This window comes from Octopus sinensis, linkage group LG4, assembly GCF_006345805.1.
Source record: "Octopus sinensis linkage group LG4, ASM634580v1, whole genome shotgun sequence".
Taxonomy (NCBI): Eukaryota; Metazoa; Mollusca; class Cephalopoda; order Octopoda; family Octopodidae; genus Octopus; species Octopus sinensis.
The window spans coordinates 104,021,357-104,049,095 of NC_043000.1; the positions used below are offsets into that span (position 1 = coordinate 104,021,357).

The 27,739-nt window shown below is 33.3% G+C and overlaps 1 protein-coding gene across 2 annotated transcripts in view; it reads left to right on the top strand.

The window, feature by feature from the left end:
• Positions 1–27,739, top strand: part of LOC115210418 (zinc finger protein 704-like) — a 138,374-nt gene that overhangs the window by 43,106 nt on the left and 67,529 nt on the right. For both annotated transcript variants that reach the window (XM_029779019.2, XM_036502287.1), the window contains exon 2: positions 22,784–22,929. In XM_029779019.2, coding sequence (XP_029634879.1) covers positions 22,784–22,929 — 146 coding nt within the window. The remainder of the gene's footprint in view (positions 1–22,783; positions 22,930–27,739) is intronic.

A 27,739-nucleotide genomic window follows, 5' to 3' on the forward strand; every position in this document is an offset into this window, starting at 1 on the left:
TACAGTGGGACGACATTATTAGACTTAGAATAAGCACATCACTGGGTGTATTTTAGCAATGAGTAATATGCCAGCACATTCAACACTCAAAAATATCACCAGTTATAAAGGTACACATTCTTGGAATAATTAATTGGCTCAATACACTAGAAATATTATTTTGAGATTACTGTGATAGATAACAGCAGAAAAGGGATGATTCTATAGTATATTAGAAAGGAATATCCCTCCTGGTCCAATTCTATCCCACAAAATTTGACTTACAAGAGGAGCAAGGTTTGGTCTGTTTCACCCCAAGACAGATTCCTTGCCCAAATATATTACCCGACATAAAACAAAATAATGCAAAGGCATGTGATTTTGATAATCATGGTACTGATGGTTGTAGTAGTATACCAATTCATTGAGACAAATCATTCAATGAGAATGAAATTGTTACTGTTATTGAACATCACTTTTAAAAGAAGTTCATTTGCATTGGTGGAGATATGTGATACAGTTAAACAGCAAGCAAGGTGCATAAAACAACACATACCTATTACTTATGATGAAGATAATATCAATTTTATTTGGCAATCTCGAATTATGAAATAAATAAATAAAAAGTTCTATTATGTGTATGGTTTCAAATCTCACATCTCTTCTGCTGCTGTGGTTGGGAAAGAGTCAAACGTTCTACTTATATTTGAAAAGAAATTACTAAATCAGCCAAAGAAACAACCTGTAATACCTATTGTTGAAGAGGTACTAGAAAATATGAATAGATTTTAATATATCACCAAATAGAATTAGATTCATCATTGCATCATTAGAACATTTCCAGCAGATTATCACTGTGCAAGTGTTTGGTTCTGGGAATGTCCACAATATTTGAAAATTTCCAGTTATCATTAGCAGTTTTTCTTTTTTTTAATCTGAGACTACTAACATAATATTACAGATTATATACTAGTCTACAACAAGTTTAACAATTTAATGGTTTCACATTAAATCACAAGAAATGTATTTTTTGTGTGAGAATATTTTAAGTTCCTTCTTTCAAATCAAAGTGTTTAAACCAACACAGGATATGGTTAGTATTGTAGTGGCTCACTAAACGTCTTGGGGATTACCAAGCTTTTTTAGTTGTTTCATGTCACTAAAACAGAATGCGGAACCTGACAACAATAAATAAATGAAATTTAAAGGATGGTAAACAAGATAAACAATTTCAATAATGAAAATAATGTATGACATCAAGTACAATACTATTGCACTTTGATAACAAAGTGGGAGTTGTTTTATCAATGTTGATGCCTGTTCTGTTGGACTGGCTGTTGTATTGATACAACAGGACGTTAGGAGCATTGTTTCCTGTGCATCTAAAACACTTTCGAATAACAATTTTGTCAAACTAGCAGTATGGGATATATAAAAAAATTTCATTCAATATATTCAGTGAGCATCAACTACTGTACATCCCCAATGACGTAGATTAATGTCCTAAGAATAACATCTCCAGTTTAGAAGGCATTCACACTCCAACAGATTCACTGACATGTCAGTAACAACAGAATATGTTGAAATGACCGTTGCAAATGATATGTCAATTTTATAATTACAAATGCAATTCAAGCTCTTACTTTGAGGAGGTTCACAAAATTCTTTATATAATATTGATTCAGTTCGGAGGCTTGATCATGAGTTGAGTTTACTGAATGAATCAACCATTCAAAGTGGCTAAAATGTTAACGAGGTGTCGCAAAACAGCACACCTGACCAGGAATCACCTGGACTACATATGGCATAACCTACGTGGGTCTACAAGAATTAACAAAGGCATACCAGCAATCAAATAGAGTCCTTATAGTGGACAGTACCATTTCTGGAAGTGTTAATCACAAGCATAAGCCTTATGCATTATTATATACATTACTTATGGAATTATTTAATTCTTTCTACTGCACATAGACCTGAAAACACTAACCTGGGTGAAAAGCGATAGAAAGCAACCTTGCTAATTTTAAGCACAGTTGAGATTTAGCTATTGTTAAGTTACAAGTGTGTTTATATTCATGCATAAGTGCAGAATGGCTGAATAGTTAAGAGGGTTGCTTCACAACCATGTTATCTCATGTTCAATTCGCTTCGTGGCATATTTGGACAATGTAATTTTCTATGGATTCAGGTCAATTTCCTACTTCGTGAATGAAATTGAGTATGCAGAAACAGTATAGAAGTCCATCAAATTCTTGTATCATGCTGATTCTGCATGGAATTATATCACTGCTAAGTACATCTGTAAAATACTCTGTTACTTGTGCATTCATTCAATGAACAAGTAATTCAGTTGATAAAATGATTAAATTTACATCAATGAAATAAATGGAGAACCAGCTGTATACGTGCACAACTGTAAATGCCAAGAAACAATAATTATCTTGTCTTCCATTGTAATATCACTGATATTTAGGATGCATTATAAGAATCTGCTCCAGAACTTGATTGATACTTCATTTTATTGATCCTAGAAGCACAGAAGGCTAAATTGATCTAGACAGGATTTGAACTTGAATGTAAAAGCCTATAATTAAATGCTGTAAGCACTTTGTCCTATATAAAGCTGTCACTAGTAAAAGCTGTTGGTTGTTTTTCCTTGAGTATGTGACCTAAAAAACTGTTGACCTAAAAAACTTGTATCCATATAAATTTGTTTTTAATTGTAAAGTATACCAACTATGTTTTTTTTTTATGTGTGTGTGTGATATGAACAGACTTGCTCTCCTCTTCTCTCTTTGCTAGTTTAAACAAACTATATATGTTGCATATATACAACGATTATTTGTTTCATTGGCCTCATCCATTTCTCCTATTCAATAAAACCTGCTAGAAATGATCGTCTATTTTCTTTCAAATTACACCATGCCACCTTGATTAAGGAATTCTTGGTGATTCAGGCAGTGAGGAATGAAGTGTAAATTTGAACCCATCATCTGGTGATTCAGTACCTTCCCCATTCTGCTTGTTCTTGTAATTGCACAAGTCTCACTTATTCCTAGCTCCCTTTTTAGTTGGGCTAAAGAAGGCTATGGGCATTGACTCTTATTCTCAGACCAAAATCTACAATAAAAGTTATTGATTCTTTTAACTTATAAAAATACATACATGGGATCAGTTGAATCAACTTTTTGTGATCACTCAAGCTGCTGGAAATAGAAGCCAAATCTCTCTCAAATTTAACTTCACCATCTGAGAAAAAGAGGGGTACATTAGATAATATATTCTTGGATAGTCTTTGTCTAAATAAGACAAGATGGTTATGTCATTGCACATAGTTTTACTTCATATGCTTAATCACAGGAACTGAGAGTTAATGAAATATTTAGTAATTTTTATTTTGTTGAAGTTGAATTTTAATTTTAGTTTCAATTTCACTTCAACTGTTTCCTCTATCCCTTCTTCAGTTTCCTATCACAATCATCTTGATAATTTATGAAGTAGTGCATTGGCTGAACCATTAGAGCCTAGGACAAAATGCCTTGTAGTAATTAGTTACACAGATCTTTATGTTCTGACTTCTATTCCTGCTAAGATGAGCTTTGCCTTTTATCGCTCCAAAACCAACAAAATAAAGTACCAGCCAAGTACTGGAGTTGGTGTAATTGACTACTTCCCTTATATATATATATATATATATATATATATATATATATATATATATATATATAGATAGATAGATAGATAGATAGATATAGATATACTAGCTGAAATACCCAGTAATTCCCATGAAAGCAGGGCTTATATCTTGGTTCCATTCTCATAATTGTTTCACTAATCCAATAACAAGAATACAAAGTATGTAGCCCTTAAAACGGTTTTTGTGCATTTACAGAGAATACCAAACTATCTTACACAGGATTTTGTTTTTAAGAATTCACAATAAGTTATGAATACTCAAATTGTGAAGTCAGTTATGTAATAACGTGAAATTATTGACCCGATAGTAAGAATTCAAATAAAGTAGCCCCAAAAATGGCTTTAATGCATTCCCAGAGTACATAGAACTTGGAAGGAAATACTAATAAGGTATCTATACTAAAATCTTGAAGCATGTTACATAATAACAGGCTAATCAGATATGAGATAATAACAATCCACAACAAATAACTCTGAAAAGGGCTTTTGTGCATTCCCAGAGAATATTACCCTCAGGGGTGCTAGTGCTGGTATATTCATGAATAAGTCACTAACTGAAATCAGTGGATCTTATAAGGTCAGAGAATGAAGACTGATGTCTGTCACCCACCTGTTAAAGCAGTAATTAATGTAAGTAGTCAATATCTAGAAAGCTCTGAAGAAGCAGTACTAAACAAAGGTCTCAACTTTGTGACAACCATCAAGTGCATTCCATACTTTGACATAATAGCCCCCATTGAAGAGATATTGTAAAGATACCAAAAGCTCAGGGAGATGAACTAAGGTGGAAAGTTAGACAGGTACTAGAAAAGGCGAAACTTACCAAACCAAGCATCACTCAGGAAGAAAAGTTCGCTATGAAAAGACTACAGAGTGACAATTCCATCATGATACTTCCAGCAGACAAGGGAAATGCTACAGTGATGATGAACAAGTCTGACTACTCGGAAAAATTGGCAAGTCTTATAAGTGATAGTAGCTACAGCAAAGTAAAGAAAGACCCAACTCTGAAAACAGAGAGGAAGTTGTCACAGATCTTGATCAAGAACAAGGATCACTTTACACCAATAAAGTACAGACAACTGACTCAGCACTACAGTAAACTACCACACATGTATGGTCTCCCTAAGATTCACAATGATGGTATTTCATTAAGACCTATAGTGAGCTGTAGCAGTTCAGCATGTCATCCACTGAGCCGCTTCCTTGTGGATATAATCACTCCATTAGCAGGAAAGTCAACATTGTTCGTGAAAAATTCCACCCACTTCACAGGATTGATCAAGGATACCCCCACATTGAATCCAGCCAGATGGGGGAGTCTAGATGTGATAAGTCTGTTCACCAAAGTCCCAACTGGTGATTCAAGAGAAACTAGTGACAGACACCCACCTAAAAGAACGCGCTAGTATGCCAAGAAGAAACTTGATGGAAATGTTGACCTTCTGTGTAGAAACTACCTACTTCAGTATGGACACTGATATATATTGACAAGAAGAGGGTTTAGCTATGGGTTCACCATTATCACTGATAATAGCCAATATATGCATGGAATACTTTGAGAATTTGGCTTTAGGATCAACACCACTGAAACCGACCCAAATGGCTGTGATATGAAGGTGTTACCTTCATACTCTGGCCTCACCAGGAAGATGTCCAAGTGCTATTAGATCATGTGAACTCAATAATTCCATCCATACAGTTCACAATGGAAAAGAAAAAGACAATCAGCTAGCATTCCTGGATGTATTGATAACACGCACCAAGTATGGATTAAGGACATCCGTATACCGCAAGCTGACCTTCACTGGACGATACCTCAACTTCAGTTCCCACCATCCATACAGTGTAAAGAGAGGGATTGCTCAATGCCTAAAACATCGAGCAAAGAATATAAGTAGTGATCATGATACCTACCATGAGGAAATGATCAATCTATTAAGCAACATCTACCCCCAAAACATATTATCCACTCCAATTATGAATAAAAGAGAGGATGAAACCAATAAACTGTCCACAGTCTGTTTACCCTATGTGAAAGGCCTCTCCAAAATGATATGCATCCCATATGACATCAGGACAGTATTCAAGAGTAATACAACACTTCGCAAATATCTCCTTTGAGTAAAACCACCAATAGAAGAAAATATGACCAAAAACTGTGTGTACTCCATCCCATGCAGCTGTGGTAGGTTATATAAAGGTGAAATATGCTGACCCCACAAAATAAGGGTAGAGGAACATCGCAAAGCTGTGACACGTGGAGATATTGATAAATTGGGTATAGCTGATGATGTAAGGAAAAATGGAGACCACCCCTCCCTGTGGGATGAAGTTAAGATAATAGACCGAGAACACCACTGGAAAATACAGAAATCAAAAGAAGCAGCACATATGCTAGGACAAAACAACCTCCTAAACAGACCAAGTGCAGATATGAATAGCATGTGGGAAACAATATTAAGGAAGGATAGGAAAATATTAGATTTATAAGCCCTAAAACTCGCTTCATAATTGCCTTCAGGCTTATGGTTTAGTGGTTAAGAGCGTGGGCTACTAACCCCAAGATTCCGATTTCAATTCCAGGCAGCAATAACAACATCGAAAAATACCTTAGGAATGAGAACCCAGGTTTGAAATTTCCCCAAGACACCTGATGAGGGCTGGAGGGTGTATCAGCCGAAATGTTGTGTTAACAACAAACAAGATGAGGACAAATATCCATCAAATGTAAATAAGTGATCTATTGTTTAGGAAAATACTATTTACTTGTTTAAGGGTTGTACTGGATAAATTGCAAAAATAACTCTAACAGTTCAAATACTAAGAAATAAGCATTCTCAATTTCATTTTTACCAAATAATTTAGGAAAATAAATGGGTTATTTCCCTTGGCTATATATAATGATCCCTTCCAGGGGCAAATGGGTTATTTCCCTTGGTTTGTAAAATAAAATATATTAGATATGTATAAGGATCCCTTCCAGGGACCTTATTATCGATTTTTTTTACAACAATATGAGTATGCCATGAGGTTTCCAGACATGAGTTCTAGTCACTTGTCAAGCTTCATCAAAATCAATAAAACAATGTCAGAGGAGTTAGCTAACAACTCCACAAGCACACCCACAGACAGAATTTCCCACATATGTAGTATATATATATATGTATGTATGTGTATATATATATATATATATATATATATATATATATATATATAGTATATATCTGTTTTAGGTTGTTTATTATTGACTATAGCATTGCTTGTAAAACTCCACCTAGTTTTAAAATACAACCAGCTAGCAACAGCTTTGTAAACTAATAGAATCTTCCTTCTTTCTGTCTTCACTTTCTTTTACTCTCCCCGTCACTCCCACTGATAACGTAGATGCATGTTATCTACACACATATACATGTCATAATCTGCAACAGCTGCACTTTTAACGAAACAAAAAACCTGTTATTCAACAATAATTAGTGTAACAATAATTTGATGTAAAATATAAGGCCTTGCTTTTTACTCAAGGATATTATGTGCTATTATTAGAAACCATAAAGTGAAGGTAAATAGTAACAAACTGAATTGAAAACTGGGTTTCTATATTTTGCTAGACATTATTTTATCACAATATGATGATAAACGAAAATTTTTTTGCCAAAATATCTGTTACACTTGGCACCTTCTTACACTTTCTGTTCCATTTTTTGTTCAGGTTTACAGATTTCTTTATTATTATTATTATTATTATTATTATTATTACTACTACTACTTCTCTTTTATTAGTTTCAGTCATTAGACTATAGACATGTTGGGATACCACCTCGGATGGTTTCAGTTAACTACATCAACCCCGTATTCAATGTAATTCTCATTTTTTTTTTATCTCTAGTTAACAAAAAGTGGAGTTTACCTTTTAATTACAGTAAACTCAGTCATTTATTCAAGTTCTTCCTCTTTTGAATATATCACAACAAATATACACAGGTACTCCCAAAACATACATGTTATCATCATCTCCCTTTATCCATACTTGCATGTGAAGCAGATTTTCTATGGCCAGATGTCTTTCCAGTCACCAACCCTCACATGTTTTCAAACAAAGTACAATTTCCTCATGGCTAGGCATGTTTTCTTTTATTAATATTTACATCTATACTGTTTTCATCAATGTAATCTCCAGTAATCAAATACCAGACCAAATTTCCCTTTGGCCTATCATAAAGGCTGCATGGTATAAAATTCTAAACTTTTATTTTTATTTTATGACTATTGCAGTCTTCAAGGTGTTTTGCATTATATATGAAATATATTATATACGTAATAATGAAATAATATATTAAATACTTTATTGTGTTTTGTTATGCACATGATATCTTGGTCCTTGGAAAAATTGTATTGCAGAAACCATTCCATGGTGCAGAAAAGATTGGGAACCACTGAACTAAAGCATTACAAAATTTTGATTTTAAAATGAAGGTTCTTAAACTCTATGACATAAAATATCTTTGCTAGAGATCAGTTCATTACCAATAAAAACATTTAAATGATTAAACCACTTTTTAGATTAACTACCAGCGTTAGATATTTGCTTCAAGTTCTGTCAGTGAGAATGTTGTTCTTTTGGTCTTTAATCAGTGCTTATGATATCTAATATCATTATTTAAACTACTTTTGTTGATAGCGTAGCAGTTTTTCACTTAGTTGAGATAGTTCTGTAAAGATTTGTAATATATTACTAAGGAGAAAGTCTCTACATGCTTGATCAGTTTTAAATCACATATTAGTATCTGAGCTGTTGCATAAAAATTCAATTCTTATTGTGAGATGGATAATATAAAGAGACTCCAAAGCTCATGTTGTTACATTTATTAATATGGTAACTTGTACATATGGGTGCATTTCTTGTGATTGAAGTCTACCACCAAGATTCAATTCTTACTTGTAACCATTTCACTCTGTAAGTCAGTCATGAAAGAAGGAGAGTAATGTACTTGAGATTGTTGCAGGTCTTTCTAGATTGGTGTAATGCAGCTGATGGCCAGCATGAATATTTGTAAGTTAATATTTACAAGAAAAATGTAAGGAGTGACCAGAGAATCTGATTTAAGTGCTTGAAACTGAGTGAACTCTGCTAAAGTGGCCAAAATTCCATCTGGTGATGGTAGTAAACCAGGGGGCATGTTAGGTCACCCACAAAACTAAAGGTACCCAAAGTTGGTGGTGTTATGTTGTTGGGTCCTCTACCCATGAATAATGTTCATGAAAAGACAATGAAATTAATTTTAGCAACATTGATGGCACTTAGATAGAACTAGATGTGAAGATGAAAAGCCCCCAACCAATCAGATCAGGAGTGGTGAACACATGAATCACTCAAGCTGCTAGAAATAGCAGTTTAACATAATAGCAATGATAAATCTATATATGTGTGTGTGTATATATATATATATATATATATACATACACACACACAGAGATTAATTTCCCTCATAACTATTATTTAACCTCATGTGCACATGCTCATATACAAATAACAGCATGCATGATTGCCAAGTGACCCTATTTTAGAAATGTGACTTCTCTCCATTGGCATGAGGGTACAAATAGGATGAGATAACAACACCTTCTCCTCTCCTCTGTCCCTCCAAATACAAGGTCATAAACTACTAACCTTTACTCTCTTATTATTGTTGTTTCTTCTGCTTTTGTCATCATTTTTTATATTATTAAGAATTTCTTTTGTGTATTTGTTTATCTAACAATTCTGCAGTTAGATATATATAATGGATTGTATTGTTCCAGTTTGCTTCCAATAAAGCTAAGTGGAATTGTGACTGACATAGCAGGGTGGTGGGAGCTGTTGTTTAGCACCAGGTTAGAAGTGATCCGGGAAGACTAATGCATTCCAGTTTGAACCAACCCTAACCCCTTCCCCAACTTTTTTTTCCATATAGTATGGACAGTTTTATATAAATATGTCCTTCCATTTTAAAAACAGTAGTATTGATATGAGCGAGTTGCAGCTACTGTTTCTAAAAGGTTGAATGATTACAAAGTGATCTTTCTCATTGCTTCAAGTATGAAATGGGTTCTTTGAGATCAGAATGTCATGGAAACGGTTCAGATAAAATTTGGATAAGGTTGATGTAAGCATCATTACTATCTGTCCATAAATATGTTCCTATCTTTTAAAATATCATCCATGAATAAAAGCTACTTTATTTATGAATAAAAGCTATTTTATTCATGGACTAACTCTATCATTCTACATAGTATTTTATATATCAATCCTGAAAGGAATACAGGCAATGTTGACTTCAATGGGATTTTGAAATTATGGTACAGCAAACCAGAACAAATACCTTCGAGACAGTCTATTTGATGCACTAATGGCTGCCAATTTACTACTTTCCATACTTAATGTAGTAAGAGATAAAAAAAAATCTAAAGTAATAATATTTAAGTTGTGAGAATGAATTTGGCCTTGACATGTTTTAGTCATATTAGATTCCTCTCATCAAAACATAGAAAGACAATATAAGTAAGTGGATTGTTTAGGGATAAATACTGTGGTTAGATTCATGTAAGACTACAGTACATCCAAAAGATTTTGGTTATGGTTTGTTTCAGACTGTTGATACCTTTTGCATGAAAAAAAGGGGGAAAAAAAGAAAGCTTGATTCAAATATGACTTCAGTTAAATGGGATCACAGGAATAATCAATACTATGAAATTCATTCATTTGTCAAATCTTAGTTCAAGAACATTATGTATGACATCTTGAGCAAGTCTTCTACCATAACTTCAAGTATATTGGCAGAAACTGTGCAGAAGCCTATCAGATGTGTGTGCATTGTGTACATACACACACACTCTCTCTCTCTCTCTCTCTTTCTCTCACGTTTGTAGTGGGTGTTTTGACATGTTGGCAAAATTAGTGCTTTTAGTCTTACTTCAATAAAATTAATACCAGACAAACTAAAGAGGATAATATATTCAACCAAAATCATTAAACACAATGCTCCAGTATGGCCACTGTTCAGTTACTGAACCTAATAAAGCACTAAAGAAACCCCAATTTTCTATTTGGTTATCGTTTAGAGCTTCAGAAAATGACAACTTGGTGTATGATGCAATCTGAAATATATTCCTGTCACATGCTCTCGTCTCAAGTACCATCATGTCAGTTTTAATGTGTCAATTTAGTCTTCCTGGTATTTTACTTAGTTTGCATTTCAAAGACTCTTCTTTTTATTTGATCAGCTCTGCTCACATCTCCTTTAGTCAAAAGCCTAGACGTTCGCTCATAATATTTTTGTATTACATATAAACTAACAACAACAACCCAGTAGTTGTTGCTATGTAGCCTGAGTTGGCCCTTATCAAGTAGTTCTATAATCAAAGATACTTTAGCCATGATTATCCAGTCTTTTTTTTTATATATATAACTTTTTTATGAGCATTGCATTACATTATTCGTTATCTTCCTTTTTTTAAGAAGGTAGAGTAAATTTTGAGAAAATTGGCTGCTATTTCCAGTAGGTAAAGTGACTGCATAAAGGATCTCTCAATTGGCTCATATTCTAATAACAGTTAGTGACTGTCCTCAAATCATATATTGTATCAAGTATGTCCTTTAACTTAGTGAAATTTGGTTCACTTGTAGATATTGCAGATATCTTGATGTCAGATGCCATTGTCAAAATCTTACTATCATCAATGATATAACAAGCTGAATGAAATAACTAGCAGTATTTAGTTACAGTGATTTACATTCTGAGTTAAAATTTCACTGGAGTTGGCTTTCCAGATCAAATAAAATACCAATCTATTATTTGGATTGATATAATCCACTTTCCTTCTCTCCAAATTTTTATGACCTAGTGATTATGTAAGAAATCAATATTGTTTTTGGCATTAGGAAGGGCATCCAGCTATAGAAACCATGCCAAAGCTGACTGTGAAGCTTGGCACAGTCCTTTGGTTCACTACCTCCTGCTGACTCATCCAACCTTTGCCAGCATAGAAAACAAATATTAAATGGTGGCAGTGCTGGGGTAGGACAAGGAGGCATGGCAGAATTGGTAGAGTGGTGGAAAAAAATGCCATAAAGTATTTAGTTATGATCTTAGTTCAAATCCTACTGTAGCCAATTTTGTTTTTCTTAAGGTTGATAAAATAAATATCAGTCAAGCAGTGTGTCTATTTTTATTAACTGTAGGCTTACCTCAGAATGTGGTGTTTTGTTTCTATGTTAAAAATCATTCATATTATTAATTAGATTAGGGCACTGAGTTATGCTAAATACCTTAGAATCTTAGAATAATATTTACTTTTGTTCTACTTTCTGAATTTATATACTGATGGAGGCAATTGACCTCTTTTTATTTATTTATTTGTTTATTTTTTGCTAGAAAATTAAGATGTTTAACCCTAGATCAGTCCTAATTAAACTGACCTATAATCAAAAATATTTCAGTCTTGATCATACCAGTTTGTTTTTGGTTGGGGAGTTCCATCATCCAATGTATTCTTCCAGTTATAAAATTGTAGAGTTTGGTTTGAGAGAGATTTGGTTGCTGTTTCTAAAAGATTAACCTACTACATTGAGACTCTCTTGTTAGCTTGATGAAGACTTTGCTTTCAAGAGGTGTCAACAACCGAAATAGAATTTATACACATGAGTTTAAAAAAAAAAATCTGTTTTTATACAGGCAATCAGAGAAAGTGCTAGCATATTCTGCTATTATAATTGACATTCTTAAAACTAAGAAAGCAATAGTTGTATTTTATCAAGTTCTGGTATCTAGATTATCTTATTGGCTAATATTGTTGTTAGTACGTTACCTTTATTTTTTTGTTTTGGAATTCCTGTTATCTAAATATGTTTCTATCTCACCTCATAAATACTCAGTCCATTGTTTTGAGTTCATCATGTTGTATGTATCTATAAATAAATACATATTGATATATTGATTCTTCTTTCTAATTTGTTGAGTTGCACTGCATTATTTGAATTACCAAATTTCTAAGAAGTACAAACATATGTGTATATATATATATGTTTAATCATCATCATTTAACGTCCGCTTTCCATGCTGGGATGGGTTGGAGAATAACTAGTTTATCAAATCCCTTGTATATCTAAGGCTGAGAGAACAGAGGGCAGTATCTGTTAGGGGTAGGGAAACTAGTTTTTAAATTAAAACTGATCCCATAAAAACAAAAACAAATCAGTGACAGGCAGAGTCTGTAACAATGTACATCTTCTTGGAAAATTCAGTAACTTCTAAACTGGAGTGAGACAGCAAGTTCTTTGTCTATCTCCTTAACTTCTTAGAGATTTTAGGTATAATTATACTTGTGTATGCATCTGTTCTGATTTAATTAAATTCTATGTCTTTGTGCAGCTGAAGATTGTCTGCATTTTAAATTGATGTAATGATTGCATTGTTTAATTAAATGGGGTTGCATGAAACGATCATACTGCATTACCTCTGGATATCCGTGTTGCTTATTTTGATATATATATATATATATATATATATATATGTATGTATATATATGTATGTGTGTATACACACACACACACACACACACACACAAAAGACATGGCAGCCATGTCTTTTAAGAAAAGTCATCCACTGTAAGTATATGTTCATATTATATACCAGCCAGCTACTTAGCTGTTGTTTGGTTTGTAGGGAATATAAAAGAAACCAAGTAATGAAAATGGAGACTAACAGCTAAAATAGTATATCCTTTTACAGTCACAGAATGGGGGAAAATATATTCTTCACCAGTTGACGATTTAATTTAGCTGTAGCAAATTTGATTGAACACAATTATACAATATTACATATAATTTGAGGTTCAGCTTCAATATCAAGAATAAGTGCTCAAAAAAGGGAAATGTTACTCACTACATGAATGAACATAGTGTTTCACAAGTCTTTCATAAATTTTATACATATAAAGTAGCAGAAACAGTGAAGTAATCTTGCAATGGGGAGTGGAGTTCCCGATATTTCCGGTAATTTCATACAGAATCCTTCTTCAGAATTGAAATGACAAAGAAAACAGGAAAGACATAAGTGTTTTTACATCCTCATACATAGAGAATGTAAAAGTTTTCTGTCTTTCTTTTCTTCCTCTGTCATTTCAACCTTGAAGAATGACTCTCTCCAAAATATTGGAAGCTCTACTGCCCACGGCAATATTAATTCATTCTGTCACTTTTTTAAACAATACAAGTCTTTCTAATACAAACCACTACCAGTTTCCTTGGATTCTATCATGTGTGTGCATGCATGTCTATGTGTATAAGGATGTATGTAAGTATGTGTTGCAGTGGAGTATGCATCTAAAATGTTCCTATAATTTTATACTCCTGGCTTCTCATGTGTTCTCAATGAATAACTTTAACTATAAAGTAAAGTGATACAGTTGTTCAAGAATTCTGCACTGAATCAAAATTGCAGCTTCAAATAGTGATGTGTTTAGGAAATAGTGTATTGTGAGTTCAGGTGTTCTCTACTTATTTGAGTGATAAAACTATTGAGCTGGCTGCTATCCTGCATGAGTGATTGATACAAAAAATTATGTCTTAGTTGATATATCGTTGTTGTCTCCTATTTTTGTTGCTGTGTCTGCTGGGATTATGATTGTTGGTATCGTGGCATACTTTTACATTGAGGAAACCAACAAACCAATAGGCCTTGTTATATAACCTGCGCACTAAAGTCTAATTGGTATAGAATGTGCTGACACAGAGCCAGTACTGATTCTGTTGTTTCTATGGAAGCTGCTGCTGCTGCTAATGAAGTAGGTGCACCAGTTGATTTGTTGAGAAAACTTGACATGGGCTGATGCTGGCATGAGTTGGTCTGAGTAGACAACATAAATCTGTGGATTTAAGTTTACATCACTGGCACACCATGAAACATTTAATGCAACTTCATAAATAAATTTTACTTTTACTTTTCAATTTCTCATTAGCTCTTATGTTTTCAAATGAATAAAGGAATAATTAATGAATATAAGATTTAATTCCACTATTCCCCTACTACAAAATAACAACAAAAACAACTGTAAAATAAGAAATATAACTTGTGTATTTCTCCTGGCTCTCTGCTTTGTAAGTTCAAATTCTGTTGAGGTCAACTGTGCCTTCTGTCCTTTCAGGTTCAATAAATAAATTACCAGTCCAGGATAGTGAGTTGGTGGAATTGTTAAGACATTGGATGGATACTTTCTGTGCATTCTGAGTTCAAACTCCAGCTAGACGACCATTATAGTGAAGTAGCCTCTTCTGGGTCGGCTAGGAAACCCCCAAAAAGCATCAGACTCAAAAGAGTTTACATTCTTATTTCTTTATTTGCCCACAAGGAGCTAAACATAGAGGGGACAAACAAGGACAGACAAAAGGATTGAGTCAATTACATCGACCCCAGTGCATAACTGGTACTTAATTTATCGACCCCGAAAGGATGAAAGGCAAAGTCAACCTAGGTGGAATTTGAACTCAGAACATAACAGCAGACGAAATACCACTAAGCATTTTGCCCGGTATGCTAATGTTTCTGCCAGCAGTGAGCTGGCAGAAAAGAGTTTACATTCTTATGACGGTAGGACAATCTAAGGGCACAAAGTCCTGAATAAATAATTATAATAATAATCCTTTCTATTGTAGGCACAAGGCCTGAAATTTATGGGGAGGGGGCTAGTATTACATTGACCCCAGTGCTTATCTGGTATTCAATTTATCAACCCTGAAAGGATGAAAGGCAAAATTGATCTCAGCAAAATTTTAACTCAAAATGTAAAGACAGACGAAATGCTGCTAAGCATTTTGCCCAGCATGGTAATGATTCAACCAGCTTGCTGTGTTAATAATTATGATAATGATGGTAATGATGACAACAATCATGATAACATTGTCTCTGCTGCAACTGATGGCAACAGTTTCTCACTTCTTAGAGAAGAGAATTAATTTTAGACTATTGCTCATTAGTAAATCTGTTAGAACAACCATAATATTGCTTAGTAGACTTTTTAATTATTATTTCTTGTATTGTGGATTTAACATTTTGGTAAATGTATCAATGAATGAGCCAATGAGTGTGGTGCTATGTGGTCACTCAAACTCCCACTAATAGCAACCAAATCTTCAAACAACATTATGCCACCTTAAAAATGGATGGACACATTCAATTATATAGTCAGTCTAAAAAAAGAATGTAGCTTGGTCTAAAAAGAAGAATTCCATGGTCATGAATACAATGCTTTTGATCATAGGTCTGCTTAATCATGTCTGACCTGGAGCTAAACAATATTAACAATAATGGATTGTAGAACCAAAGTAGACATGGAAGTTTCATTCTGTATATGAAAAAGGGACTTGTACCCCGAGATAAACTACATCCATGACCCACTTTGATAGTAGTTATTTCATTTACCTCTCTAATAACATTTGTAAAACATGGCTGTCATAATTACTTTACACTATCTTCTGAATTCTATATACTTAATTGCCCATCAATACTAACATCAAACAGTAAAATAATTCATTTAGATGAGATGAATAAATAAAATGGTGAATCTTTGTTCTTTTGATACAAGGAAAATTATCATAATCGTGATGTTGAGTTCATTGAATGAATTTACTTCAGTGTATTACTGGTGTTTATTTTCTTATCCCAAGCTTATTGAAGATGCTGATGGTAAGGGTTCTAGTTACAACAGTGATTGTGGTAGTGGTGATGATCCAGACTGTGAAGATTCTGTACCATTTACTATTGAAATATTCTTTACTTTGATTACTGTTCTTCTTTGAACAACTTAACCATTTGGCACCAACGATGAATTAATGAGAAAATGGTGTCCAGTCCCAATTCACCTTTCAATCTTGACAATGATGACAATGAGTGATGCTGATGTACTCCAGGGAATTGTGACTATGATGAATATAGCATAGAGTTAGCTAAGTGAACATTTATCAATGAAGTATAGGACTGGTTTCAGTGGAACCTTGTTATTATTTGAACTTCCTTATTATATGAAAACTGTGATCCTAGATACTAGAAAATTGTTCCAGGAGAAATTTAGCTACTGTGCTTGCAATTCAAAGAAAGTTTATTTCACTAGTTCTTTTTGTATCAGCCAATGCTATTGTTGTTTGTTGTTTAGTCCCAGGCCAACCCTGATTGATCAAACTTTTGATCAAAAACATTTTGGGACATCCCATACTTTTAAGTATACCTTGGAATTTCTTTTTTAAGATGCTATGGTGTAACTTGAAGGTGATTTACTATTGTTTCTAGCAGGTCAGATAGCTGTATAGTGGTTGGCTTAGTTGCTGCTGTTGTTATCATTGTTTGTGTTGTTAAATGAGGACATCATTTGGCATACATTCCTATCATTCTCCTTTCATTAATCCAGAGATTAATGAGATCTGGATTAATTATTATTTATTTGTTATTTGGAAAATAGATAAAGCTCATTCTGATGCTAATTCACCATATTCTGTTTTATGACCCATGACTAAAAAGGTCATAGTTCTAGCAAACAGTTGAGAACCCAATTATATGAGTGTATATTAAATCAAAGAACAAGGTTAAAAAAAAAGACAGATTCAGGCAATGATAACATTCTGGAAGATAATGTACTTCAGCTTTGTATTTCTATAGTTAATTTCTTATTTTATTGAGCTATGTGATCTTCCTATTTATTTATCAAACATAGGGTATGTAAAACTACATTATCCACAATGAAGACAGCATTGATTTCTGGTATATTTTATAATAACTGAGAGTATTTCATTTTCTGTTATCCAACCAATGCCAATATCATCAAAATGATGATGATGACTGTACTTTATATTGAAAAATACTTAACTTTTTCTCTGTTTTGTCTCTTGTACTTTCTCTGTATTTTTGTGTTCATTTTGAAGGCTTTATACTCCTCTTTTCTCTTGTACTCAATGCTTAAGAACATTGTGCGCTCTCTCTGATGATATTGTTGGAAGTTTTGCTGTCTGATATTATTGTCATTCAGAAGTCTTACTCATCTATGGAATTTATAATGCCATCAGTATATTCAAGTAAGCACTTGGGAATGACTCATAGCTATGTTAAACTGTAAAGAAGCTTATTATTTGGTTAATATTGTAACTGTGACCATCCCGATTTTGTTTGGTTGATATTAAGCTGAGAGTTAATTATCTGTGATCTTGGTATCGAACATGGTAAGCTTTCAAATCTTGACCATTGTATCTGTGTGATGTTGGTTGTGCTTGGGTTTAAAACTTGCAGCCTTAAATCTTGACACTTATGATAGTGGGAAATATTAAGATAAAAGAAGATATTGGCTTAGATATGTTTTTTACACCCTTCAAAATACCATTCAACCTCCATTGGCAAAACATGTGCACACTGTTGATTATAAATGAACAACATTTGAAATATAAATAGATGGACATGAAATGTAAACATTCTATTAAAGTATTCTCAGATGATTAGATTAATAGGTCAAGTTTAATATCTCTAATCCTCATTGAATATCTCTATAGTAATTTACTAATGCACTGTCAATCAGAATTATGTGTAACTGCTATTCTCTGTGTGTGTGTGTGTGTGTGTGCGCATGCTCATGCGTTTTCTTTCTTTCTATCTTTGTTGTTATTGCTTTGTTCTCTAATCAAAATAAAGCAGATATATAAAAAAAAACACCAACTCAAATGGTATTCTCTCAACAGGACATTTTTTTTTTGTAACATTACTCATCTCTTGAACAGAACTTGACTAGTTTGATCCAACTAAAGTATTACATACTATGGTCAGGAATGATAAAGTATGATGTGTTTGTGTTATGTAATGTAATGAAATGAAATACAGTGATGACATTTCCAGTGGGATGTTATTGTGTTACATGCTATGTTATGTAGTATATAAAACTGTCGGGTAGGGAATGTTATGTATAAAAATTGTATGGAATAGTGAGATATGCTATGCTTTGCAATGTTATAATGTAAGAAATGGTATGATAAAATGAAATATACTTTTGAAGGAGAAAGTAATATAGAGTATTATCCAATGCAGTTAAAGAAATTGAGATAATTTATGATATAGTGTATTATGATATAGATATATCAAATTACCTAATATGAAATGATGTATATGAATATATTCATGATTTAAAGAGGCTTCATTAACTTAAAAAGGACTTTTAAAGGCTAATTTTATCTTTGAGTTATTACCATTAAATTGATATGCAGTTATTCTTTCAATGGAGCTGATACTGGTCTGTTTCAGGAAGAACTCTCAAAATAGAGAGTATCATTTCTTGAAAGCTAGATTAACTTAGGCACATATAAATTAAGTGTATTGTCCAAATACACAGCAAAATAATGCAGTGGAATTGAACTCACGACAATAAAAGTAATAGGCCAATGTCAAAGTTACTTGGCCATTTCATTTCTTCTGAATGTTACATCTTTAATCTTCCCACTCAGAGCTGACCTTGAGGTGAACAAAAGAACAAGAATACAGCTACTACCTAAGAATTTTTGGTAGTTTCAATGTTTCTGAAAATTTTTTACTGAAAAGCCATTGATTGGTTAGTAGAGGTTATTTATGAATTGCAATTGCCCTCTGTAGAAGATTGCATGTGTTGATGAAACCCTCTCTGATCTTTCACTCTGTCAGTTTTCATTTACTTCAAGGCTTGTTATCTTTCTTGACGCCCCCCCCTTCTCTCTCTCTCTCATCCCTTTGAATGAAAACTACATGGAATTAATACCTATACACTATCCATTTGTAATAACAAAATATGAACTCCTATCGGAACTTACATACCATGGACAAGAAACCTTTTTACACATTCCTTGGATAATGGAACAGCAAGTTTAACATCCAACATATATCTTTATTTTTATTCCTATATTTCCCTTTGTACTTCTTATATCCTAAATATTCCAAAATAACTTCTTATATTGAACTCCACTATTTCCTTCTATTTAACTCTCTCATTTCATCTCTGATAATGAGATATCTTTTATATCCCTGAAATAGCTGTAAGATTACCCTTCTCTTTATGAAATGCCCTAGCACACTGCCTTGGCTTTGTTGTCTCATTTTATTCAACCTATATACATATATATATATATATATATATATATATATATATATATATATATATATATATATTTACTCTTTCAATGATGACGCTTCTCCATTTTCTTATTCTCTGTTGCCTTTTGTTCATAAGAACTTTTTTCTGTTTACAAATTCAACCAACCAAGATTATCCTCAGTAAAAAGTGTCCTCAAAGAAAGCCTACAATGCTCCACCTGTTGGAAATAGTAATGAAGTTCCTTCAAATTACACCCTGTCATCTTTAAAGAATAAACAAAACAAAAGAGTATTAAACAAGGTAGTCCTAGAGATATTAAAAAACAAGGTATCATAGCTGGAAGACTTTTGAGTGTAGATCTGTTCAATCAGAGCTGACTTGGGCCTAAACAACAACAAAAACATTCTGCAATATAGTTCTGATAACTTAGATATTCTAGTCAGTACCCAAAATACTAACTCTACACTTCACAAATTTAAATAGCACTGCATTTTTCTTGTTTAATGCAAAAAAAAAAAAAACGGAATTAAAGCATTCCTGTTCTCTATAAATTGTAAGTCTTCACAAACTTTCATAACCTTTCTTGGTGTCCACAGATTCTTCATATATCCAAAGCTGCTTTACAAAAAAAAAAGGGGGAAACTTGTAATGGTCTGCACTGGTGACAGTCAATACAAGTTCATATGGTCACAGAATTAGCTATGTAGCTAACGAATTCACTTTTCAGACACATGGTTTCCAGTTCCATCCCACTGTGTATCGTGTCTTTTATCATAGCCTTGGATTGAATAGAATCTGGAAAATGAAAATTGTGTGAGGCCCATTGTTATTAAATATGCGTGTGTGTGTTTCATCTAGTGATAACACTGTCATTCTTGTCTGAAGTGTAGTCACCCAGTGATTGACTTGTTACAAAAAAATCTGTACCAATGATTCTATTTTTTGCAAATTGCAGCAAAAAATATCAAATATTTGAGACAATGCACACCTACACATTGACATTTTGGGTCATATTCAAGAAAAAGCTGCCTGTCTAATAGCCACTATTTCATTTTTTAATTGTATTTCCTCTCTTACTGTTAAACCACTCTCACAGTAGTCTATGCTCCACTGAAAAGGCTTGCTTTATATTACCCTTTCCCCTCAACCTAAGTCTATTTCTTGCACATGTCTACCAAGATAGAGAAAGAAAAGAAAGGACAAGAGAAAGAGATCAAAGAGAGAGGGAAAATAAAAAACAGAAGCTATTGAAGGGTGAGGGGGTAAGTTGTGGTATAGTTTGTTGACAAAAACATCATTCATGGATTTTTTTCTTAGTGATTCACATAATGCAAATGTAAATCTGAGTCAGTTTGCTAACATAGAATATGGTAGTAATGCTATTGTAAGGTTTACCATGTATCTTTTATTTAAAATGTTAGAACATCATTTTTAGAGTTTCCAAAATTTATCTTACCTCTGCTGACTTTTTATTTTATCCTTCCATACTTGATAAAATAACATCAGTTAAATAATGGGTTCTATTAAATCGACAACTACACTTCTCTTCAAAATTTGTGGCCTTGCTTCAATGTTAGAAATCTAAGAAACTTATATTTTGTATTGTATGTGTATAATGCATGTAATAAGGAATGTATGTGTTTATTCATGTATATCAATTATATATGTGTTCAACATATGTGTAAGGCTGGTTGAGATATGTATAACATTCTTTGTGTTTTCAGTTAATCAACTCTAATCTCCTCATCACACTATTTCCCTTTCCATCTACAACTCTGTTGAAGTGTCTCACATTCTCTATCTTTCTCTTTCCCACTATGCAAAGAGAGAAAGAGAAGTATGGTGAAGGGAGACTAAAGAAAAAATATAAAACAGAGAGTTTGATGTCATACAAATTTACTGCTGCCATCACCACCATCCCTCTCTTTATGTATGCCTTTCATTCTCTGTTTCCATTTATTTCATCATTCCAAAGAAAGAGAAAGAGATTGGCATTACAACCTTATTTCAATTTTCTATTCTTCTACATCTACTTCTTTGGGAGTGAGGAATATTTGGCTGCTATTTCTCAAATGTGATTTTATATATATATATGTATGTATATATACATACATACACACATACATAAAATCTTTTCCAACTGGGGTAACCATGTAACCTCCTACAAGACACCTGTTCTTATTCCTCTAACATACTTTGACCTCTGATCACTTGGCATATAGCCACTTCCCTCCAAACTACTCCCTACTCAGTTAAGAGGTCTTGCTGTATGAGGTATTTGATGACCTAATTGGTATCAGTGCCACCTAAAAAGCACCCAGTACACTCTGTAAAGTGCTTGGCATTAGCAATGACATCCATCTGTAGAAACCATGCAAAAGCCGACATTGGAACTTGGTGCAGTCCTCTGGTTCACCATCTCCTGCTGAATCAGCCAACTAGCATGGAAAATGAATGTTAAATGATGAGGAGGAGGATACATGTATGCAACTGCGTGATTAAGAACTTTGCTTCTCATCAATGTTGTTAGGGGTCCAGTCATTGTGTGGTACTATTACCTTTAGAAATTTGTCTACTATACCTCCATGCTGATTAAAGCCTTTTGAATGAATTTGATTGACCAAAACTGAAAGAAGCCCATCAAATTTATATATGTATGCATGTGAGTATATACATACATGGTTTTATTTATATATATATATATATATAGAGAGAGAGAGAGAGAGAGAGAGAGAGAGAGAGAGGGAGAGAGAAGTTTGCAGTAACAAATTGTTACGCATGCACACACACACACACATATACATATACACTTGTTGATTTTGAAACAGATATGGCTCACATTAATATATCTCAGTTTTCATTAAATTGATTGTAAGTTTGATTACATTGTCTCCTGTCCTATAATGTCATTATTATATATCATTCTTATAATTTTGCATATGTTGAGATTCATGAATCACATTCATTCTGTTTTCAGACGCTACAGACGCAGTATGGGTGAAGAAACAGAACCTGCTGATGATGATATGGAAGTGATGGATGAACGGATGGCAGCTTTGGTCCTTACAAGCTTGTCCTGTAGCCCAGCTTCTCCAAAAATCCCTGCTATGTTTGGAGAAAGAAGTATGTTTAATCTAATTATATATTTCATATTTTACATGAATGACCATTGATATTTATATTTGTATTTTTACATTAGCTGCTCCCCTCCAAATCCTAAACTAATACAGGTAGGATGGGTGTGCAAATTCTTCTAGTGGCATGCTAGTTTTAATGCTAAACATTCAAATGTATAGCAATTAATAATACTTGTACTTGGATGCCTTTAGTTTGAGTAGTTAACTGAAAAGTATAGCAATCTGTTAACACCGCCACTTGATTAGCCGGTGCTTATGTCATAACATAAACATTCTGACCAGATTCCCTAATTCCCTTCTCACTCACATTTTCCCTGCAGATGCTCAGGCTGGACATCAAACACATCAGCCTGATAGGACCTGCAAAAGTCGTGCACATTGCTTTCTTCCTCTTATACAGTTTATAGAAACCAATATTTGATTTTTGAAGTTATAATGGTTATAGCAGGGTTTGTATCTGAAAGTCTATCTTACAGTTATCTAATATATTAAACTCTCTGAAAGTTGATTTAGCTGATGGCAGCTTTGATATATTATTACAATGCTGATACATCACCATCTAACCCAGATTTTTGTCAATACTCTAAAAGAGTCAAGTGTTATGACAGTGTTAATTAGGTAGTATTTTGTCTAAAGATAAGTTTCAACTTGGTTTCAGCAATGCAACTGGAACCCTCACAAAGAAAACAGTGTTCTAAACAGTAGTTTTGTTATTATACTGTTGAGTGCTTTTGTTTGTTTGTGTTTCTGTATGTTTTAATCAAAATATAGATTTCAGTAAATTTAGTTCTTGTTGTTGTTTATCAATACTAAAACTGAATCCTTTACAGAGTAAACAAAGTTTGAAGGAAACCTACATATGACAAGCAAGCTTTCTAACAATTTATTCTGTTTCACATTTAAGGGTTTATCTGCATAATTATTCCTTTTTGCTCTTTTCTCTACTGACATATATTACTTCATTTGTCTTCGTTGTTACAGTTTGTCATCCTGTCTGTCATACCTAGCATTGAAGTCCTCTAAGGTCATCTTCAGCTTTCATCTTTTCAGATTCAGTAAAATAAAGCACCCACCTTATTACTGAAGCTCAAAATTGTTGCCGTCTGCTTAAATTATAAATTATTACTAAATGCACATTATTACACTATTTTGCTCAAAGAATTGTTTTGAAAAATGCAAAAACCTTTAAAATGTTTTTTTGTCAAAAATCTTTAAGCAAGGGTTTTTTTAACCCATTGGGCCATGTGTACATGCAAACATGCATGCAATGCATACATAAAAACAAACAATCAATCTCCAACATTGCTGTGAGCACTACATGATTTGCAAAAGGTGAATAATATAACACCTACATTGCTCAAAAGAAGAAAAAGATTTCATCACCTTCAAACAATACTTGGACAAACTTCTTCAAAGAATTCCAGGTAAGCCACCTACACCTGGATACATCTTAGTCAACAACAACTCCCTACTTCATTGGGTATTGACACTGCAGAACTTGACTTAAAAATGACTTAACAGATCCTATCTAGTGGTGCTATTAACTTAGATGTAGTATGGTCCAATTTTTGCCCGAAACATATCTAAGTTTATCCAATTTATATATATATATATATATATATATATATAGTCCAACCCATGCTAGCATGGAAAGTGGACGTTAAACGATGATGATGATATATATATATATATATATATATATATATATAATACATATATATATGGTATATCTATTATATATATATATATATATATATAATACATATATATATGGTATATATATTACATATGTTTATATATATATATATATAATACATATATATATGGTATATATATTACATATGTTTATATATATATATATATAATACATATATATATGGTATATATATTACATATGTTTATATATATATATATATATAATATCATCATCATCATTGTTTAACATCCGTTTTCCATGCTAGCATGGGTTGGACAGTTCGACCAGGCTCTGGGAAGCCAGGAGGCTGCACCAGGCTCCAATCTGATCTGGCAGTGTTTCTACAGCTCGATGCCCTTCCTAACACTAACCACATCCGTGAGTGTAGTGGGTGCTTTTTATGTGCCACCAGCACAGGTGCTAGGGAATGCTGGCAACGTCCACGATCAGTTGGTGCTTTTTACGTGCCACGGCACAGAAGCCAGTCAAGGCAGCGCTGGCATCAGCCACGTTTGGATGGGCTTTTTAATGGAGAGTGAATGAAAATGTGTATGTGTGTAGTTATGTGTGTATGCACTATTCCATGGGATAAAAACTTCTTGCTTGAAGATTTTTGACAAAAAATGTTTGCAAGTGTTTTTTAACTCTTTTCAAAAATAATTCTTTAAGCAAAATAATGCAATAATGTACATTCAATAAAGATTTCTTAATTGAGGCACATGACAACGATTTTGAGGAGAGAGGTTAGTTGATGCTATCAGCCCCCAATATGAGATGGGTACTTTACTCTATTGATCCTGAAAAGTTGAAAGGCAAAGGCACATATAACCATTCAGTCACATAATGAAAAGAAAACACTCAAAGAGAATAGGAAAACTTGCTCTGTCACATTAAAAACATAGCAGGCCTTTGAGAAAAGTGACATAAAGTGCTGTGTTGCATCATTGTTAATAACAGTAAATCAACAGTGCATTGTATAACAGCTGTCTTTGTTAAAGAATAAACACTGTCAAGTGAAAGAATATTCAGAAAAGGAACAAGTAATTGTTCAGGGCCTGTGTTTAAGGTGACTCTGGCCAAACCTTTATGTGACAGAAAACCCTTTGGAGAAAATCCCTTCAGACAAAATACATCTAAGACAGAATTTTCTTTTTCAAAACTTCCTCCTTTAAAAGGTAAAGCCAGACAAAATCCCTGCTATTAAAAAAGAAAAACTATAAATGCATGATAATTAGAATTCTTGCAATTATTTAGTTTTGATAATTCTAAATTGAAAACCTTAAGACAAAGTTAAAATCAATCACATCTTCATTATAGAAAGTGCTTTCATTACTAAATGCACATTCTGAGTCCGTCCTGAATTTCTGTTTTTAACAATGATGCAACACTGCTCTTTACGTCACTTCTCTCAAAGGCCTCTAGACCAGTATGTTTTTAATGTGAGTAAGCAGGTTTTCCTATTCTGAGTGTTTTTCTTTCACTATGTGACCGAATGGTTATACATGCTTGTGTGTATATATATACACGATAGAGAGAGAGAGAGAGAGAGAGAGAGTGGGATTTAGGATGAATCTGTAAAACCACAAATGCTTCCTGCTTGCTAAATAGTTGAAAACGTGACAAATGTAACGTATTGGATTTAAGAAAAGGAAATTCTAGTTATAAGACATTTTATTTTATTTTTTGTTAGGTTTGTTTTTATTACTTTTGTAGTGTTTATTTTTCTAGTGGGAAATCATTGTTCATATTGATTAATTCTTGAAAATTTTTACTTATTATAACTTTAAAAAATATAATTTTAACTTGTGTTGATTTCTGGGTGTTTGCTGTTGTGCACACAAAAATTTGGAGCAGAGAACAAGAAACATGCTATATATTTGAGGTTAACTGACCATTTTGCATAAATAGTACATCAAAAGTAAATGAGAATATCTAGATGAACTATAAATTAGAAATTAGCAATATGTATAACTTTTCATCAGAGTGGTTGATAATTGGAAAGAGATAATCATAAAAACACTCCAGACACAATCTCATTAAATATGTATTTGAATTGGGACACAAGGAATAAATGCTACATAACTTGTTTGATCCATGCTAGCATGGTTTTTCCCATGCCAGCATGAATCGATAATTATATTCTGGTTTATACTTGTCCTTATAACCAATAAAGCAGTTCCTTTAAAGAAAGCTGTATTTCAAAAAGAATTAACAAAATCAGTTAAGCTAATAACATACTTTATAGCCAGTTTACTAGTAGGAATATCAACATTTTGGTTTGTTAACTTTAGAAATAATTTCTTGGCAACTTCATTGCATTAAAAAAAATTACATGCCATCAATGGATCCTCATTGCAATTGTTTGACTTGCCAGAAGTAGCAGCCAAATCTACCTTCTGCTTGAAAGAGAAAAAGTAGGATACATTAGTTTAATGTAACCCTAGACACTATGTTGAAATATGGGATGGTCAGCAATGTCATTTATTAGTTTTAAGGAATAATAAAAAAAAAAGTTATCCTTTTTATTCACAAGGTCTATTGATATGAATTTTTCCTTGAATGGCAGGCTTTTCAAAGATCTGTTTATTCAGCAAATCTTGAACTCAGCTCACAGACCCCAGTACTTTGGTTGTGGGGTCTGTAGACTCCAGGTTGAAAACCACTGGCTTAGACTAATGATATTCAAGCCATTGAAGGAACTTATACATGGTCACTCAACCTGCTAGAAATAGTGCCAACCTTTCTCAATTCACACCAACTTCACAAACATACACACACACACCACCATCATCATCATCATCATTTAACATTCCGCTTTCCATGCTGGCATGGCTTGGACAGTTTGATAGGAGCTAGCTAAGCAGAAGACTGCTCTAGATTTCAATGTCTGTTTAGGCATGGTTTTAACTGTAGGATGTCCATCCTAACACCAGCCACCCCATAGAGTGGACTAAGTGTTTTTATATAGCACCAGCACAGGCAATGTCAGTTTTAACATGGTTTTTACAGCTGGATGACCTTCCAAAATGCCAACCACTTTACAGTGTTGACTGGATACCTTTTTATGTGACACCAGCACTGGCAGGGTTACCAAGTAATT